Source organism: Macrobrachium nipponense, chromosome 1 (genome assembly GCF_015104395.2).
Source record: "Macrobrachium nipponense isolate FS-2020 chromosome 1, ASM1510439v2, whole genome shotgun sequence".
In the NCBI taxonomy this organism is placed as follows: Eukaryota; Metazoa; Arthropoda; class Malacostraca; order Decapoda; family Palaemonidae; genus Macrobrachium; species Macrobrachium nipponense.
The window spans coordinates 121,135,127-121,155,518 of NC_087200.1; the positions used below are offsets into that span (position 1 = coordinate 121,135,127).

At 45.6% G+C, this 20,392-nt stretch overlaps 1 protein-coding gene across 1 annotated transcript in view; it reads left to right on the plus strand.

Moving 5' to 3' along the window:
• Positions 1–2,703: 2,703 nt before the first annotated feature.
• LOC135218924 (ankyrin repeat and SOCS box protein 1-like) overlaps positions 2,704–20,392 on the plus strand; it is a 78,402-nt gene continuing 60,713 nt past the window's right edge. Inside the window, exon 1 of the mRNA XM_064255366.1 lies at positions 2,704–2,736. Coding sequence (XP_064111436.1) covers positions 2,704–2,736 — 33 coding nt within the window. The remainder of the gene's footprint in view (positions 2,737–20,392) is intronic.

Here is a 20,392-nt window from a genome sequence, read left to right on the forward strand (position 1 = left end):
CCAAAGGAAGGTTGAGAATTCAGGAAGGGAGGAATGAAGTGAAAAAGGTTGGGAACCACTGACCTAAATATACATAATTAATGTTCATACTAAAAAGAGTTTAAGTTGAGGACAATCTAATTTCTTTTCTCCATTATATTTACTGCATAACCTTAGGTTTTTACTACTAACCTGAATACAATAGAAAAACAACAAACTGTATTACTATATGTCAAATTTTCAAATGACTTCGACTACTTTACTAGTCAATCACTGACAACTGTCTAAACTACTGTATTCAAAAAAATTTAAGAAAGATCAGTCTCATATGAAATAGCTTCCTTTTAGTGAAGGACCCTTAATTCTCAACAACAGTTCTAATGTTTTACCTCTTGATGTGTTGCTTTCTTGCGATGTCTTACTCTTGGCATTACGGAGTTACGATACCTTGGTGCCAACACTTCTCCATCATCTTGAAACAAATCCTCTATATCTTCCATTGTAAAGGGCTTTCAAATATCTGGAGAAAAGAAAAACAATGAAAGGAAATTATCCAATAATCTTGGCAATTTTTTTTTTAAAAAGGAATGTTACAAACTAGGGATGTATCGGATGACTGAAAAAAATTTTTATAACCGAGGATGCGGATATCAATCTTTTAAATTTGCAGATGCGGATAAAAATGCAGATATTTGATTACCATACTCTCACAAATGCGGATGCGGATATACTTCGTAAATCTAAATAATTTATATATATTTAATTGTTAAAGACAATTTTCAGCCAAATAATTCCAAATTATGTTGCCACATATTTCATGTGCTAATTGAAAGGAGAAACATAAGTGATATTTCTGGGCTCAGCTCGTGTCGGCCTATGAAAGTATCCTTAATATCATTCTTTCTAGGTAAAATTAGCCTAAAATTACCAGAGAAAAACAAAATTAAGAAAATGTCAGTAAAACTGACTCGCTCACTCTTAAAAAGAAGTGTCGGTATGATAAAGGGGCGAGTGTGGAACACTACCACGAGCCAAACACCAATTAGAACTTCCTGTCAGAATCCCCCCAAGAGAGAGCTGATACCAACGGGCGATGCAGCCTCTACTACTACTACTAGAGGACGCCACGGACAGCAGCGCCCCTAGCGGACATCCTTAAATTTTAGCGCTTCATACAAGACGCATTTTTCTTGTGTTGTGCTTTATCTGGATTTATCCTTATTTTCGAAGATGGAACGCTCTGCAATTGCCACGGCTAAGTTAAGTAACTCATAAGTAATATTTTACCCCCTTTTTAGCTTCCGGGTACCAGTATTTTCCTCTTAATAGGTCATATACGGTTCCCCGGTTGTCTCGTGGCTGCCATGCCGCCTCGTAAGAATTCCCGGTCCTCCATACTGGGACTTCTTATACTTATGAGCTTACGTTATCACATTCATTGTTTTACATCGAGTTTTAGCTAGTTCAGCCCTCCTACCATTCTCTTAGCTTGGTATTTAGGGCTATTATTTTTATTTTCTGGCCCAGCATCCCGGCTCTTGCTCTACATCGGCTATCGCTGGCTCCGAGTAGGCTCCTGTTTCTTGGAACAGTCTGCCTCCTCCTCTGGGCTTCTTTCTCTTTTACTAAAAGTGTCTCTTCCACCTTCGATGTAATTTTATTTACTTATTTTAGGGTGTTAGGCTAGCCTAGTGCTTGTTCCATGTATTGGTACAGCTTGGTCCACGTGGCCCTACCACGGTTGTGTTGCTCGCGGCCTAGGCCACTTGCGGTCACGTGTTCCATAGCACCTTACCCTGCCCCTCCCTCCCTCTCTGATATAGGGAGGAGCTGGGGGACCCCTTGGTTGTTATGACAACCTCATCGCCTTCTCTCACTCTTTCGGAGGTGTCCAGGGGTCCTCCCAGCGGGGGGCATAGGGCGACCACTATGAGGTACCGGGTCTCCATGCGGGTAGTTGGTGAGGCGGGGGATGGAGTAGGCCATCCCTCCCCCCCTTTTTCCTGCGCTTACCCCTCCCGCCGTGTTTTCGCCGGGACCTTCCTCCTCCCCTCCCCAGTTGCTCAGCCACCTCCCTTACGATACGAAAGGAGCCTTCCGTCGCAGCCGGGGCACCTTTGGTTATAGGTTACTGGCTCCGCTAGCGGGCAGGGTGGGCACTACGAGTGGTCGGTTGCTTGCCTACTATCCTTATATCTCTCCCCGCTACCGGAAGGGAGCTTACCCTTACCTACGCACTCTGCTAGTAGACGGGCGGAGAGAAGTTGTTTTTAGTTCTGTTATTTTAATGGATATACCCTAATTATTATATAATTATAGATATTTTACAATGAATTGTGTGTTATTATTATTATTTTATCACCATCCCCGCCACCTTCCGTCGTGAGTTTCCTTTACCACCACTCTAGTTGGTTGATTCTTGTGCTTCCGCCACCGGCGGAGCCATAGCCTATCTTCCAACCTGGTTACCACACGTATTTTGGCGGGGCTCTGGTTTTATCTAACTTTACCGCTCCGGCACCAGCGGAGCATATGTTAGGCTGTAAGTGTTTACTTAGTACTCATGTACTTTTCCACTTACAGGCTACCAACTGCCAGGTCCCAGCTTGTAATGCGACGCTTTACGACCCCTGTGGACATGACGAGTGCAGGTCCCACGCCCCTTGTGCCACGTCCTTCAACGAGTTGATCGTCTGGCAACCCCTACCCGGAGGCCTGCGCTATATGCTACGACCTAGTCGGTCAGCTGGAGATGGGGTAAGTCCATTATAGACTTACTTATGATTTTACTAACACTTCTAGTCGTAAGTTTGTTAACCCCTTTCCACAATTGGCAGCTAATCTCACCTTCTTTCAGGCTAGCGGCGTGAGGGAAGTCGCCCTCGCCACCCTGAAAGCATGGGTGGGCGGCTTTGGGAGGGAAAAACGCCGCCAAGGGCCAGCCCTACATTTTGGATAGGAAGCTGGCCATCCAGATCTTCCCCGCGGGGCAAGTCGACGGGTTGGGGTTACGTCGACCCCTTGTCCGCTGCCTCCACTGATAGCCTCCATTCAGCAAGACCTCCCAGCAATCGTTTGGGGTCGTAGCCTCACAGGAGTCGGTTTCCGGACGTCGCTGTTTCCCTGGACCTTAACTTAGAGCCCATGGCGGTAGGTGGGGAGGAGTTTGTTGGTTGAGGTAGGTATGTCGGGCGCCCAAGGTCTTTCCTTGGGTGCTCCTGGATCTTCTCCTGTCCCCTCTTCTTCCGCTTCTTTCCAAGGCTTTGCGGGATCTGAGATCCCTATTTCGCCCTCCCCGCTCTCTCTGTACCTCCTAAGGAGAAGGGAAAGAGAGAACCAAAGACCTTACCTAAGTCGACTTCTAGGAAGTCGTCTTCGTCTTCTTCGGCTAGGAGTCGTCGACTTCCTATGCCGACGCGGTGAAGGCGAAGCCCAGGGCTTCTCTTCCCAATCGAAGAGCTCCAGAAGCAAAGGCTTCGAAGGAGGAAGGGCTCGCACTCCCACCGAGTCACTGCCTTCTCCCGCCTCCGCTGCTTCCACTCCGGCTATGCCGGCAGGGGTAGCAAGCACCAGCACCTGCGATCCCCCTACTGTCTCAACAGGGGTGATGGAACAGGTGGGCGTTGCTAGTAGGCTCCCAATTTCCGCACTGGGAACGCGGTTTGAGCAGATGTTTGCCCAACTTGTCAAACAGTCTGTCTCAAACTGGACAGTCGATCCAGGATCTCTCTAATAGAATGAGAGAGAATGAGGGACCGAGTAGCTAGGGTGGGCTATCTCAGGTCCATCCCCAGTCTCCCCGGCATCTAGCACGGGGATTCTTCAACTTCCACCTTATGACTCCTTGCCAGCTTTCTCTATGGATAACCCATGGAGAGTAGCTGCCTACGCTCCATTCAAGGACGGAATGATTTCTATCCCGGAGTGTGGAACTCGAAGGATTGAGGACTTCGAGTTCTACCCTCCGGGTCTGTCGCAGCCTTTCATCGGGTATGCTAGGCTGACGCCAACGGCTCTCACGAGAGAAGACAAAATCTCTAAGGAGTCAGTTCTTTACAGTAGAGATCACGCCCAGCGGGAATGGGTTCACTGCCTTGAGGATTGGGAGTGTACTAACACTAGACTCCAGGCCTACAAGAGTCCCTTCACTATTTTCGCGACGGAAGAGGAGGTCTCTCTTCCGTTCGCCACGAAGTTGGTAGAGAAGTCTCTTCAGGCAGTCCTCAAGGATGAGCCCATTCCACAGTTGAGGGAGGCGGAGTCTACTTCTCCGCTCTTCCCCGCCTTCGGAGAATTGTGGGAAAACCTGCCAGCTACATTTACGCTGGGTAAACTCAAGCCGGACTGCGCCATGGACCAGTTCGGTGAGAAGTTACCTAGGCTGCCGGATTCCCTAATCCAGGCAGAGTTCGATGCGCGAACTAGGTTTGGAAGGTCCCTCAATTCCCTCATCATTACAGAAATGGCTGCTCTTTCCTACGCTTCGGAACCGCTGTTTAAGATTCTGGCAAAATCTCAGTTCCAGACGGTTCTGACGGACGCTTTTGACTTCTTCCAGGCCAGGAGGAACTGCCGGAAGCATGTCCTACAAGAGTGCACAATCAGGCATGAGCCTAATAGACTCTTGGCTGCAAGCATGTGGGGTGCGGATCTCTTCCCAGAGTCCGCAGTGAACGAGGTCCACCACGAAGCTGCTAGACTCAACCAGAGCCTTAGAGCTAGGTGGGGTATTTCCTCAAAGAGGAAACAGGAATCCGTTCCCACTGCTGGCAAGAAACCAAAGAAGGCTGGTAAGAGGTTCCAGCCTTATAAAAAACTCCAACAACAGCAGCAATTTGTGCAGGCAGTCCCAGTTACTCAACAGGGACAACCTTCCACCTCTAAACAGAACCAACCTTTCCTCCTGGTGCCCCAGCAATCTCAACCATCCACTTCCTACGCTATCTCGCCGGCCTTCAACCCTGCCTATGAGGCTCAAGGCTACTCTCAACCGAGAGGTAGGACGAGAGGTTACTTTCGTCAGCGTGGCGCAGGAAGGGGCACGAGGAGTAGACAGTTCAGAGGAGGGCGTGGTGGCCAACCCGCCCATCAGCAATGAGGCTCCCCAGGTAGGAGGGAGGCTGTTCCTCTTCCGCCACAGGTGGGGGTTCAGCAATTGGGCACAGAGCATAGTGTCCAAAGGATTAGGCTGGAGTTGGATCAAAGATCCCCCTCCAATCAAATCATTTCATCAGGTACCGTCAAAGGAATTGATAGATTACGCGGAAGAACTCCTTCAGAAAGGAGCTATTGCGAGAGTCAAACATCTAAAATTTCAAGGGCGCTTATTCAGCGTGCCAAAGAAAGGCTCAACAAAAAGAAGGGTAATCTTAGACTTGTCAAAGCTAAACTCTTTCATTCGCTGCGACAAGTTCAAGATGCTTACCCTCTCGCAAGTAAGGACCTTACTTCCGCGTTGGAGCCGTCACATGCTCCATCGATCTTACAGACGCATACTATCATATCCCTATAGCCAGGCACTTCCGCCATTCCTAGGCTTCAGGCTAGGGAATCAGACATTCTCATTCAAAGTGATGCCCTTCGGTCTGAATGTAGCCCCCAGGGTATTCACAAAGATAGCAGAAGTGGTTGTACAACAATTGAGAGCTCAGGGAATCATGGTAGCGGCATACCTCGACGATTGTTGATCTGGGCACCAACAGTCGAGGAATGTCTCGAAGCTACCAACAAAAGGTAGTTCACTTTCTGGAACATCTGGGGTTCCAGATAAACAAAACGAAATCCAGACTTACTCCGGAATCTCGTTTTCAATGGCTAGGAATCCAATGGGATTTGTCTTCCCACAATCTATCAATTCCAGTGGCCAAACGGAAGGAAATAGCAAAATCTGTCAGGCAATTCCTCAAATGCAAACAAACGTCAAGAAGAAACCAGGAGAGAATCCTAGGGTCTCTTCAGTTTGCTTCGGTATCAGATATCCTTCTGAAAGCAAGGCTGAAAGATATAAATCGAATTTGGCGGTCAAAAGCAAACTCCAAATATCGAGACAAGTTGTCAGTAATTCCACAGATCCTTCGCAATCAACTACGGCCTTGGTCAAAAGTAAAGAACTTAGCCAAGAAAGTACCCCTTCAATATCCCCTCCCAGTGCTAACCATTCACACGGATGCATCCCTGTCCGGGTGGGTGGGGGGATACTCTCAGTTCAAACAGGTTCAGGGGACTTGGTCAGTTCAATTTCGCCAGCTCCACATAAACGTGTTGGAAGCAATGGCAGTATTTCTTACTCTGAAGAGACTGCTTCCCCCGAAGAAGTCTCATCTAAGGCTAGTTTTGGACAGTGCAGTGGTAGTTCATTGCATCAACAGAGGAGGGTCCAAATCCAAACATGTGAACCATGTCATGATAGCCATCTTTGCATTAGCAAACAAACACAAATGGCATCTGTCTGCCACTCACCTGGCAGGAGTAAGGAATGTGATAGCAGACGCTCTGTCCCGGTCAGTTCCTCTGGAATCAGAGTGGTCTCTGGACGTCGGGTCATTCCAGTGGGTAAGCCGAAGAGTCCCAGGTCTCCAAGTGGATCTCTTCGCCTCACAAGCGAACCACAAGCTCCCTTGCTATGTGGCCCCCAACCTGGACCCTCTGGCTTATGCCACGGACGCCCTGTCGTTAGATTGGAATCAGTGGAGGAGAATTTATGTTTTTCCTCCAGTGAATCTTCTCTTGAAAGTCCTAGACAAACTAAGGTCTTTCAAAGGGATAGTAGCTCTGATTGCACCGGATGGCCCTCCAAGAGCAACTGGCTATCCTCTTCTCTTGGAATTGGGTCTCCGACCTCAACGGATCCCCAATCCAACTATCACAATCAGTACAAATGAGGACTGTGTTCGCTTCCTCAGGAACTCTCCAGACCCTAACTTTATGGACTTCATGAAGTTTGCGGCTAATAAAGATGCTGACATTGATCCACAGAATATTCTCTTCCTAGAATCAGATAAGAGAGAGTCAACCATTAGACAATACGACTCAGCTGTTAAAAAATTAGCATCTTTCTTGAGAGAATCGAACACTACAACCATGACAGTTAATTTGGCTATATCCTTTTTCAGATCCTTATTTGAAAAAGGTCTAGCTGCTAGCACGATTACCACTCATAAATCGGCTTTGAAGAAAATCTTTCAAGTAGGTTTTCAGATAGATTTGACTGAATCTTACTTCACATCTATCCCTAAAGCCTGTGCTAGACTTAGAACCTTCCCAGATAGGCCTACATGCAAGTTTTCATGGTTTTCTTAAATGACCGTTCCTCAAACAACTAGCTTTCAGATACTGGACAACATGCATCTTGTACATTCATAATGCTCCTGAGGAAGACATTATTCTTATTAAGCCTAGCCTCAGGAGCTAGAATTTCAGAACTGTCGGCTCTATCCAGGGATGCGGGTCATGTGGAATTCCTCCCATCAGGAGAAGTTCTACTTGCTCCGGATCGTAGCTTTTTAGCCAAAAATGAAGATCCTCTTGCAAGGTGGGCCCCTTGGAAGGTTATCCCACTTCCGCAGGATCCTTCTCTCTGCCCAGTATCAACTCTTAGAGCCTTTCTATCTCGTACTTCTTCTAGATCCTCAGGTGCTCTCTTCATGAGAGAAAAAGGTGGTACTTTATCAGTTAAAGGCATTAGAGCAGCAAATCCTTTACTTCATTAAACAAGCCAACCCTGAGTCATTCCCAAAAGCACATGATATCAGGGGAGTAGCCACCTCAATTAGTATTTCCAACATATGAACTTTGAGGATCCTTAGAAAGTATACTGGAATGGGATCCCGACGCTTGTAAACGGCATTATTTTAAAAGTCCTTGGAATCTTTAAAGTTTTCCAGCAGTAGCAGCGTGAAACATATTTTTTTTCCCTGATACTGTTTAGTAGTTGTAGTATAGATCCCAGGTCCTCCTTTCTACCTACATCAACCAACATGCCTCACCCTATCGTCAGGCTACTCAACATCATAGCCTTAGCCGTTGTATCATATAGTGGTTTGTCCCCTTTTTTTTTTGCTAGGGACATCCACATTTTGTACTGATAATGTACTTCAGTGTACCTACACCGTTATTTTTTATGCTAGGGTAGGACACATATGTCTGTATATACACCATTTTATGTTAATGATGAACTTCAGTCACAATGTGTTTGTATATATTTTGAAATATTTGTATTAATGATGGATTTCAGTGTACCTACCCTTATTTTATGCTAGGGTAAGGACCATGGGTGTATATATTTTGGAGTTTTGTATTTTGTTAAGTAAATCCCAAATTTTTCCTTATTTTACATGCATCTTTGTAATTTACTTTAATTACCATTTAAGTACTTTAAGTTTGCTAACATTTATTTTATTTTTTCTGTTAAATAAGTTAGTTTAAGTGCTTAATTTGTATGCTGTAATTGATTTACTTATATTATATCCATCATTTTTAATTGCTTTTCATTTTTCCCTTTTCCATCTTGTCTGTTTCTCTGGTACTCTTTCATAGGCCGACACGAGCTGAGCCCAGAAAATTTTGATTTTTGCGAAGGAAAAATCTATTTCTGGGTGATTGGCTCGTGTCGCCCTATGAAACCCCCCCTTTTTTTATTTTTTATGGTTGTTTTCCCCCCCTTGCAGACAAGATGTATTTAACTGTTTTATTTAAGGATGTCCGCTAGGGGCGCTGCTGTCCGTGGCGTCCTCTAGTAGTAGTAGTAGAGGCTGCATCGCCCGTGGTATCAGCTCTCTCTTGGGGGGATTCTGACAGGAAGTTCTAATTGGTGTTTGGCTCGTGGTAGTGTTCCACACTCGCCCCTTTATCATACCGACACTTCTTTTTAAGAGTGAGCGAGTCAGTTTTACTGACATTTTCTTAATTTTGTTTTTTCTCTGGTAAGTTTAGGCTAATTTTACCTAGAAAGAATGATATTAAGGATACTTTCATAGGGCGACACGAGCCAATCACCCAGAAATAGATTTTTCCTTCGTCAAAATCCCTTTTGTATAGTGTGCATACTTTTATATGAACGTACAAACTAACCGCGATACATGAACATTTTAGTGGTCTTAGCACAAGGTAATTTCATGCTCATTCTAGAGAGAGAGAGAGAGAGAGAGAGAGAGAGAGAGAGAGAGAGAGAGAGAGAGAGAGAGAGAGAGAGAGAGTTTCCTAAAAAATACAATACCTGCCTTTATGACTACAACTGCAGTAAATGACATGAAATTACTTAAACTATACTCTGTTTTTTTTCATCTGTCCATCCGCCTGTGGTGTTTTTGCATGGTAACACTGCGTCCCGGGCTTTAGATAGTTATATTCAGCTTACATTCTACGATTATAATAATATCCTATTCGAATATTAACGGTGTAATTCGCATACAGTAAATTATTAAAACAATTCAGTTGCAAATGTACACCCAGATATCCTTTATTTACTAAAACTTACAAATAGCATAACTATCTAAAGACCCGGGACGCAGTGTTGCCATACAAAAACACCACAGGCGGATGGAAAGATGGAAGAAAACAAAGTATAGTATGCTTTAAAACATGCTATATAACAGAGCTACTTATAAAGTAGTACATATATACATACTGTATGAGATGTTTTATTGTTTATCATGTAGTACATATTCTGTATACTAAAGCGAAAAAGCTAAATTTAGCAAAAAAGAAAATCTACTTTTAGCTAAAATGTATGAATATGAACTCTTGAAGACTGAGCACTGGGTGATATCTTCATATCCACATTCTCAAACTGCGGATGCAGATGTTGCTCACAATGCGGATGCAGATGTTAAGAAATTAACGATGCGGATGGGGATGCAGATTTATCAAAAATCACAAATTTTAAGTAACTTGTATTTTTCCTAGCTATACTTACCCCGAACTACTTTCTTAGGAGAATCCTGGATGTCACATCCGATACCGACCTGAAAAAACTTGCTATTCCCTCCCGACCCCCAGCCAGTATGCCCCAGGGTTGAAGATCATGACCTCTACCTGCAGTCCTTTCCAAGCCCCTAGAGTTCCTGCCCTCAGATACGCAGGGACGGAAGGGTGGGCGTAAAAATTCTGTAGTTCAGGGTAAGTATAGCTAGGAAAAATCACAAGTTTTGGAGTAAATTGTATTTTTCCTAACTATACAAAACCTGAGGTCCTTTACATAAGGAATTACTATTCAGCACAGCTGACCGGTCTTAAGATTTACTAACAAGGTAGTTTGGCAGTAACTGCTTATCCGATGGTCGGGAGTCCCTCCCGGCAGGAGGTAAATATATCACTTTGCTTTAGGCTCAGGATCAGAGGTGTGGGGGTGGCATGAGGTGGGACATATCTAAAGGACCTCAGGTTTGTATAGTTAGGAAAAATACAATTTACTTTCCAGAAATTGAGATTTATTCCGACACGTAATACAAACCCTTGGTCCTTTACTAAGGAAGACTTACTTAGGTTGGTGGGTGGAATCTGATCTTTTGTTTTTTTGAACAGACTGGTGTTTGCCCAACCTGGGTTCCCTCCCTGGTCGTATGAGCAAAGGGGGTAACCTAGCCTTTGTCCAACTAATCAGAGTGTGCACTGCAATATCAGTGGTCAGACCTCTGGACCAATTCATAAGAGGGAGGCAAGCTACCTCTTATGATAGCAAAGCAAGAACCATATGAGATTCAGGCCTCTGTAACACGGTTTTTTGGACTTTGCTCCTTATCACAGCAATCGGATGTAGCTGAAAGTTGACATATGTATATTTTACAACCACACACAAATTTTGTCAGCATTATCAATAACCTAAAACTGATGGTTTTAATTTTTACAGAGTAAAAATTATTTAGCCGACGCCATGGTCAATGATTATGAGCCAAGAGTCGAAAAAACATTCATTACGTAAGCAAGGTAAACACCTTTTGACGACATGTTAACCTGCCCATCCACCAGGCAGAAACTCATTCACCTTGTTCCATCGGCTCTGAAACCCAAAGACTTTATGAATGGCGGAACGATACATAGATGTGGGTGGGGTATCTGTGCTAGCGTAGTAATACTACTGTAGCAGTAGTGCCACAACAGTATAGCAGTAATATACATGACTTAAATGTTTAGGCCAACTGCTGGGATCCTTGAGGATCATTAAGCATTTCTTACAACTGCTCGAGAAATTAGTTTTTATAGCCAGAAGTTAAATTTTCTAATCCAACAATGACCATGATAGCCTTCAGTGTTATCCTGAATTATAACGAGGCCAAAGTGGGTGGAGCCCATCATGAATCATCATTCTGACGATCATTATTGGTGAAGGTTTGAAAGCCAAAATACGGTACCGGCTATTTTTTTTTTTTTTTTTTTTTTTCAGTAAATACTAGGTAGATAGCCAATAAAGAAAAATTACTTGACATTGGATATAGCAGTTATCAAATCAAGCTTGTCTACTATGTTTTTGAAAATTACCAACTATTCCCTACATCTTGTCAATCTGATTGTGACCTATAAAGTAGACTAGTATTAGTCTACTTTATTTTGGGAGTTAGACTAATAATTGAAGTATTTTTGTATTTTCTGGGCTCAGCTCGTGTCGGCCTATGAAAGTATCCTTAATATCATTCTTTCTAGGTAAAATTAGCCTAAAATTACCAGAGAAAAACAAAATTAAGAAAATGTCAGTAAAACTGACTCGCTCACTCTTAAAAAGAAGTGTCGGTATGATATAGGGGCGAGTGTGGAACACTACCACGAGACAAACACCAATTAGAACTTCCCTATCAGAATCCCCCCAAGAGAGAGCTGATACCAACGGGCGATGCAGCCTCTACTACTACTACTAGAGGACGCCACGGACTGCAGCGCCCCTAGCGGACATCCTTAAATTTTAGCGCCAGCGACAAGTCGCCATTTCTTGTGCTCGTGCTTTTCTTGCGAATTATCCGCATCTGCATCATGGAACGCTCTGCAATCGCCACGGCTAAGTTAAGTAACTCATAAGTAACATTTTAATGTATTTTTGTCTTCCGGGTGCCAGTATTTTCCTTTTTATAGGTCATATACTGTTCCTCGGTTGTCTCGTGGCGGCCATGCCGCCTCGTAAGAATTCCCGGTCCTCCATATGGGACTTCTTATGCTTTATGGGCTTACTTTTTTTCACATTCATTGTTTACATCGAGTTTTAGCTAGTTCAGCCCTCCTACCATTCTCTTAGCTTGGTATTTAGGGCTCTTATTATTACGGTTTTTTTCGGCCCCGCATCCCGGCTCTTCTCTCTACATCGGCTATCGCTGGCTTCGAGTAGGCTTCTGTTTCTCGGAACAGTCTGCCTCCTCCTGGGCTCTTTCTCTTTTACTAAAAGTGTCTCTTCCCCCTTTTCGATGTATATTATTATTTAGGGTGTTAGGCTAGCCTAGGTGCTTGTTCCACATGTTGGTACAGCTTGGTTCACGTGGCCCTACCACGGTTGTGTTGCTCGCGGCCTAGGCCACTTGCGTCACGTGTCCTCTAGCACTTACCCTACCCCTATTCCCTCCCTCTCGACGTAGGGAGGAGCTGGGGGGACCCCTTGGTTGTCATTACAACCTCATCGCCTTCTCTCACACTCTCGGAGGTGACCGGGGGGTTCCGCCAGCAGGGGGTTTAGGGCGACCACTATGAGGTACCGGGAGGTCCTCCATACGGGTAGTCGGAGAGGGCGTGGAGGAGTAGCCATCCCTCCCCCCCTTTCCCCCCTCTCGCTCCCGCCGTTTGTTTTCGCCGGGACCTCCCTCCCCCCCCGCCCCATTGCTCAGCCACCTCTCTTACGATAACGAAAGGAGCCTTTCGGTCGCAGCCGGGGCCCCCTTTGGTTATAGAAATTTGGTCTCCGCTAGCGGGCAGGGTGGGCGCTATGGTTGGGTCGACTTGCTTGCCTACTATATCCTTATATCTCTCCCCCGCTACCGGAAGGGAGCTTATCCTTACCTACGCCACTCTTTCTAGTAGACGGGTAGAGAGAAGACGTTTTTAATGTTGTTTTAATTTTGTTACTTTAAGGATATATCCCTATTATGAGATTTTACAATGAATGGTGTGTTATTATATTCATTTTATCAACCATCCCCGCCATTGTCCGTCGTGGTTTCCATTACCACCACTCCTAGTTGGTTGATTCTTGTGCCTCCCGCCATTGGCGGAGCCATAGCCTATCTTCCAACCTGGTTACCACACGTATTTTAGCAGGGCTCTGGTTTTATCTAACCTTATCGCTCCGGCACCAGCGGAGTATATGTTAGGCTGTAAGTGTTTACTCTGTACTCATGTACATTTTCCCCACTTACAGGCTACCAACTGCCAGGTCCCGGCCTGTAATGCGACGCTGTATGACCCCTGTTGGACATGACGAGTGCAGGTCTCACGCCCCGTGTGCCACGTCGTACAACGAGACGATCGTCTGGCACCCGAGGCCTGCGCTATATGCTACGACCTGGTCGCTCAGCTGGGTAATGGGGTAATGTCCATTATAAGGTTACTTATGATTTTACTAACAACTTCTAGTTCGTAAGTCTGTTAACCCTGTCCGCAATTGGTAGCTAATCCCACCTTTCTTTCAGGCTAGCGGTGTGAGGGAAGTCGCTCTCGCCACCCTGAAAGCGTGGGTGGGCGGCTTTGGAAAAAACGCCGCCAAGGGCCAGCCCTATATATTAGACAGGAACTTGGCCATCCAGATCTTTCCTGCGGGCAAGTCGACGGGCTACGTCGACCCCTTGGCCGCCGCCCCAGTGATAGCCTCCATCCAGCAAGAACTCCAGCAATCGTTTGGGGTCGTAGCCTCCCAGGAGTCAGTTCCGGACGTCGCTGCCCTGGACCTGAACCTCGAGCCGATGGCGGTAGTAAGTGAGGATTTGTTGGTTGAGGTAGGTTTGTCGGGCGCCCAAGGTCTTTCCTTGGGCGCTCCTGGATCTTCTCCTGTCCCTTCTTCTTCTGCCTCTTTCCAAGGCTTTCCGGGTGGGATCCGAGATCCCTAGCCGCCCTCCCATCCGCTCTCTCTGTACCTCCTAAGGAGAAGCGGAAAGAGAGAACCGAAGACCCTATCCAAGACGACTTCTAGGAAGTCGTCTTCGTCTTCTTCTTGGCCAGGAAGTCGTCGACTTCATAACGCCGAGGCGGTGAAGGCTAAACCGAGCTCTTCCCAGTCGAAGAGCTCCAGAAGCAAGGCTTCGAAGGAGAAGGCTCGCGCTACCACCGAGTCGCTGCCCTCTCCCGCCTCCGCTGCCCCCTCTCCGGCTATGCCGGCAGGGGTGGCAAGCACCAGCTCCTCCGTTCCCTCTTCTGTCTCACCAGGAATGATGGAACAGGTAGGAGCGATGGTAGGTTCCCAAATTTCGGCATGGGGAACACGTTTTGAGCAGATGTTCGCACAATTGTCGAACAGTTTGTCTCAAACTGGACAGACTGTCCAGGACCTCTCTAATAGGATGAGAGAGAATGAGGACCGAGTAGCTGGGCTATCTCAGGCTCTCCCCAGTCTCCCCTGCATCTAGCACGGGGATTCTCCAACTTCCGCCTTACGACTCCTTACCAGCTTTCTCTATGGAGAATCCATGGAGAGTAGCGGCCTACGCTCCTTTCAAGGACGGGATGATTTCGATCCCGGAGTTTGGTACTCGAAGGATTGAGGACTTCGAGTTCTTAATCCTCCGGCCTGTCGCAGCCTTTCATGGGGTATGCTAGGCTGACGCCAACAGCTCTTACGAGAGAGGATAAGATCTCGAAGGAGTCAGTTCTCTACAGTAGAGATCACGCACAACGAGAATGGGTTCACTGCCTTGAGGACTGGAGTGTACTAACATATACTCCAGGCCTACAAGAGTTCCCTTCACTATTTTCGCAACGGAAGAGGAGGTCTCTCTTCCGTTCGCCACGAAATTGGTGGAGAAGGCTCTTCAGGCAGTCCTCAAGGATGAGCCCATTCCACAGTTGAAGGAGTCGGAGTCTACCTCTCCACTCTTCCCCGCCTTCGGAGAGTTATGGGAAAACCTGCCAGCTACATTCACGCTGGGTAAACTCAAGCCGGACTGCGCCATGGACCAGTTCGGTGAGAAATTACCTAGGCTGCCGGATTCCCTAATCCAGGCAGAGTTCGATTGCGCGAAACTAGGTTTGGCAGGTCCCTTAACTCTCTTATCGTTACGGAAATGGCTGCTCTTTCATACGCTAACGAACCGCTGTTCAAGATTCTGGCGAAATCACAGTTTCAGACGGTTCTGTTAGACGCTTTTGACTTCTTCCAAGCCAGGAGGAACTGCCGGAAGCATGTCCTTCAAGAGTGCACTATCAGGCACGAGCCTAATAGACTCTTGGCTGCGAGCATGTGGGGAGCGGATCTCTTCCCAGAGTCCCGCAGTGAACGAAGTCCACCACGAAGCTGCTAGACTCAACCAGAGCCTTAGAGCTAGGTTGGGGTATTTCCTCTAAGAGGAAACAGGAATCCGTTCCCACTGCTGGCAAGAAACCAAAGAAGGCTGGTAAGAGGTTCCAGCCATATAAAAAACTCCAGCATCAGCAGCAGTTTGTGCAGGCAGTCCCAGTTACCCAACAGGGACAACCTGCCACATCTAAACAGACCCAGCCTTCCCCCTTTCCTCCTGGTGCCCCAGCAATCGCAACCTTCTACTTCCTACGCTATCTCGCCTGCCTTTAACCTGCTTATGAGGCTCAAGGCTACTCTCAACCGAGGGGTAGGGCGAGAGGTTACTTTCGTCATCGTGGCGCAGGAAGGGGCACAAGGAGTAAGCAGTTCAGAGGAGGGCGTGGTGGCCAACCCGCCCATCAGCAATGAGGCTCCCCCCAGGTAGGAGGGAGGCTGTTCCTCTTCCGCCACAGCTGGGGGTTCAGCAATTGGGCACAGAGCATAGTGTCCAAAGGATTAGGCTGGAGTTGGATCAAGGATCCTCCCCCAATCAAATTCATTTCATCAGATACCGTCAAAGGACTTGATAGATTACGCGGAAGAACTCCTTCAGAAAGGAGCTATTGCGAGAGTCAACATCTAAAATTTCAAGGGCGCTTATTCAGCGTGCCAAAGAAAGGCTCAACAAAAAGAAGGGTAATCTTAGACTTGTCAAAGCTAACTCTTTCATTCGCTGCGACAAGTTCAAGATGCTTACCCTCTCTCAAGTAAGGACCCTACTTCCGCGTGGAGCCGTCACATGCTCCATCGATCTTACAGACGCATACTATCATATCCCTATAGCCAGGCACTTCCGCCCATTCCTAGGATTCAGGCTAGGAAATCAGAACCATTCTCATTCAAAGTGATGCCCTTCGGTCTGAATGTAGCCCCCAGGGTATTCACAAAGATAGCAGAAGTGGTTGTACAACAATTGAGACTCAGGGAATCATGGTAGCGGCATACCTCGACGATTGGTTGATCTGGCGCCAACAGTCGAGGGATGTCTCGAAGCTACCAAAAAGGTAGTTCACTTTCTGGAACATCTGGGTTCCAGATAAACAAAACGAAATCCAGACTTACCCCGGAATCTCGTTTTCAGTGGCTAGGGAATCCAATGGGATTTGTCTTCCCACAATCTATCAATTCCAGTGGCCAAACGGAAGGAAATAGCAAAATCTGTCAGGCAATTCCTCAAATGCAAACAGACATCAAGAAGAAACCAGGAGAGAATCCTAGGTCTCTTCAGTTTGCTTCGGTAACAAGATATGCCTTCTGAAAGCAAGGCTGAAAGATATAAAATCGAATTTGGCGGTCAAGAGCAAACTCCAAATATCGAGACAAGTTGTCAGTAATTCCTCAGATCCTCCGCAACCAGCTACGGCCTTGGTCAAAAGTAAAGAACTTAGCCAAGAAGGTTCCCCTTCAATATCCCCTCCCAGTGTTAACCATTCACACCACGGATGCTTCCCTGTCCGGGTGGGGGGATACTCCCAGTTCAAACAGGTTCAGGGGACTTGGTCAGTTCAATTTCGCCAGCTCCACATAACGTGTTGAAAGCAAGAATGGCAGTATTTCTTACTCTGAAGAGACTGCTTCCCCCGAAGAAGTCTCATCTAAGGCTAGTTTTTGGACAGTGCAGTAGTAGTTCACTGCATCAACATAGGAAGGTCCAAATCCAAAAACATGTGAACCATGTCATGATAGCCATCTTTGCATTGGCAAGCAAACACAAATGGCATCTGTCTGCCACTCACCTGGCAGGAGTAAGAAATGTGATAGCAGACGCTCTGTCCCTGGTCAGTTCCTCTGGAATCAGAGTGGTCTCTGGACGTCGGGTCATTCCAGTGGGTAAGCCGGAGAGTCCCAGGTCTCCAAGTGGATCTCTTCGCCTCACAAGCGAACCACAAGCTCCCTTGCTATGTGGCCCCCAACCTGGACCCTCTGGCTTATGCCACGGACGCCCTGTCGTTGGATGGAATCAATGGAGGATTTATGAAATGTTTTTCCTCCAGTGAATCTTCTCTTGAAAGTCCTAGACAAACTAAGGTCTTTCAAGGGATAGTAGCTCTGATTGCACCGGACTGGCCCAAGAGCAACTGGTATCCTCTTCTCTTGGAATTGGGTCTCCGACCTCAACGGATCCCCAATCCCAAACTGTCACAATCAGTACAATGAGGACTGTGTTCGCTTCCTCAGGAACTCTCCAGACCCTAACTTTATGGACTTCATGAAGTTTGCGGCTAATAAAGATGCTGACATTGATCCACAGAATATTCTCTTCCTAGAATCAGATAAGAGAGAGTCAACCATTAGACAATATGACTCGGCTGTTAAAAAATTAGCATCTTTCTTGAGAGAATCGAACACTACAACCATGACAGTTAATTTGGCTATATCCTTTTTCAGATCCTTATTTGAAAAAAGGTTTAGCTGCTAGCACGATTACCACTCATAAATCGGCTTGAAGAAAATCTTTCAAGTAGGTTTCAGATAGATTTGACTGAATCTTATTTCACATCTATCCCTAAAGCCTGTCTAGACTTAGACCTTCCAGAGGCCTACTACAGTTCATGGTTCTTAAATGACGTCCTCAAACTAGCTTCAGATACTGACAACTCATCTTGTACATTCATAATGCTCCTGAGGAAGACATTATTCTTACTAAGCCTAGCCTCAGGAGCTAGAATTTCAGAACTGTCGGCTCTATCCAGGGATGCGGGTCATGTGGAATTCCTCCCATCAGGAGAAGTTCTACTTGCTCCGGATCGTAGCTTTTTAGCCAAAATGAAGATCCTCTGGCAAGGTGGGGCCCCTTGAAGGTTATCCCCCCCCCCCCACTTCCACAGGATCCTTCTCTCTGCCCAGTATCACTCTTAGAGCCTTTCTATCTCGTACTTCTTCTAGATCCTCAGGTGCTCTCTTCATGAGAGAAAAAGGTGGTACTTTATCAGTTAAAGGTATTAGGCAGCAAATCCTTTACTTTATTAAACAAGCCAACCCTGAGTCATTCCCAAAAGCACATGATATCAGGGGAGTAGCCACCTCAATTAATTATTTCCAACATATGAACTTTGAGGATCTTAAGAAGTATACTGGATGGAAATCCCCGACAGTCTTTAAACGGCATTATTTAAAGTCCTTGGAATCTTTAAAGTTTTCAGCAGTAGCAGCGGGAAACATAGTTTCCCCTGATTAACTGCTTTAGTAGTTGTAGTAGTGATCCAGGTCTCCTTTCTACCTACTTCAACCAACATGCCTCAACCTATCGTCAGGCTACTCAACATCATAGCCTTAGCCGTTGTATCACATAGTGGATTGTCCCTTATTTTTTTGCTAGGGACAACCACCCTTGTACTGATATGTATTTCAGTGTTCCTACCCTTATTTTTTTGCTAGGGTAGGACACAATATGTTTGTATATTCACCAATTGGGTTTGTGATGAGCTTCAGTCACAATGTGTTTGTATATACTTGAATTAATTATGTTTATGATGGATTTGAGTGTACCTATCCTTATTTTTATGCTAGGATAGGACACATGTATGTATATATTTGTAATCATATTCTACTTAAGTAAATCCCAAGTTTTCCTTATTTTACATGCATATCTGTAATTTTTAATTATCTACCATTTAAGTACTTTAAGTTTACTAACATTCTGTTATTTATTATTAGAATAAGTTAGTTTAAGTGCTTAATTTGTATGCTGTATTTGATTTACTTATATTATATCCATCATTTTAAACTGTTTTTCATTATTTCCTTTTCCATCTTGTCTGTTTCTCTGGTACTCTTTCATAGGCCGACACGAGCTGAGCCCAGAAAAGGGATTTTGACGAAGGAAAAATCTATTTCTGGGTGATTGGCTCGTGTCGCCCTATGAAAACCCATCCCTTTTTAGGTTTGTTTTCCCCCCCTTGCAGGACAAGATGTATTTATGTTTATTTAAGGATGTCCGCTAGGGGCGCTGCAGTCCGTGGCGTCCTCTAGTAGTAGTAGTAGAGGCTGCATCGCCCGTTGGTATCAGCTCTCTCTTGGGGGGATTCTGATAGGGAAGTTCTAATTGGTGTTTGTCTCGTGGTAGTGTTCCACACTCGCCCCTATATCATACCGACACTTCTTTTTAAGAGTGAGCGAGTCAGTTTTACTGACATTTTCTTAATTTGTTTTTGTTTTTCTCTGGTAATTTTAGGCTAATTTTACCTAGAAAGAATGATATTAAGGATACTTTCATAGGGCGACACGAGCCAATCACCCAGAAATAGATTTTTCCTTCGTCAAAATCCCTTTATTAACATATTTTGTTGGTTTGTTCATTATGACAATTATCAGTGGAGAGGTTTCAGAGTTCATAAAGGTGTGCTGCTTTGCTTGTATTTAAATTTGTATGTCATTGTTGCCAGAGGTATAGCCTTCATTACGTATAGCCAATCAATCCATCGAGAAAGAGGGAAGAAATGCTGTCATAAGTTGCGTAACGAGTGCGTTCGAAACCTTTCTCTGAGTAAGTTGGCCCGTCTTCAAAAAAGTCACTTTTACATTATAAGTACCAAATTTATTCAACCTACGTAATGCAGAATACAGTCAAAAACTTATGTGTAGATATAATGTGTATTCTGAATAAGCGTTATATTTATGAACTGCATAGATAAAAAGTTATTGGAAAAAAAAAAACCGTGTTTACAGAGGCCCCTGAATCTCATAGTAGGTCCTAGTAAGAGCCTAATGTAAAGTGTTGGGTTTGTCTCTTACTGGTGTCCGCTTCCCCCCCCCCCCTTGCTAGGGAAGGGACAGATAAAACGCTTCTATCCCTAATGAAAGGATAGAATGGAGCTCAGTTACGAAGCTTACCTGCATCGCCGTCCTGTCCAGCATGGTGACGACCGCTACCCTCTGCCCACAGGGAGAGAAGAAAAAGAGGAGGAAGAGAAGCCAGTCACACTCTCATACACTCTCCATTCATGCAGTCTC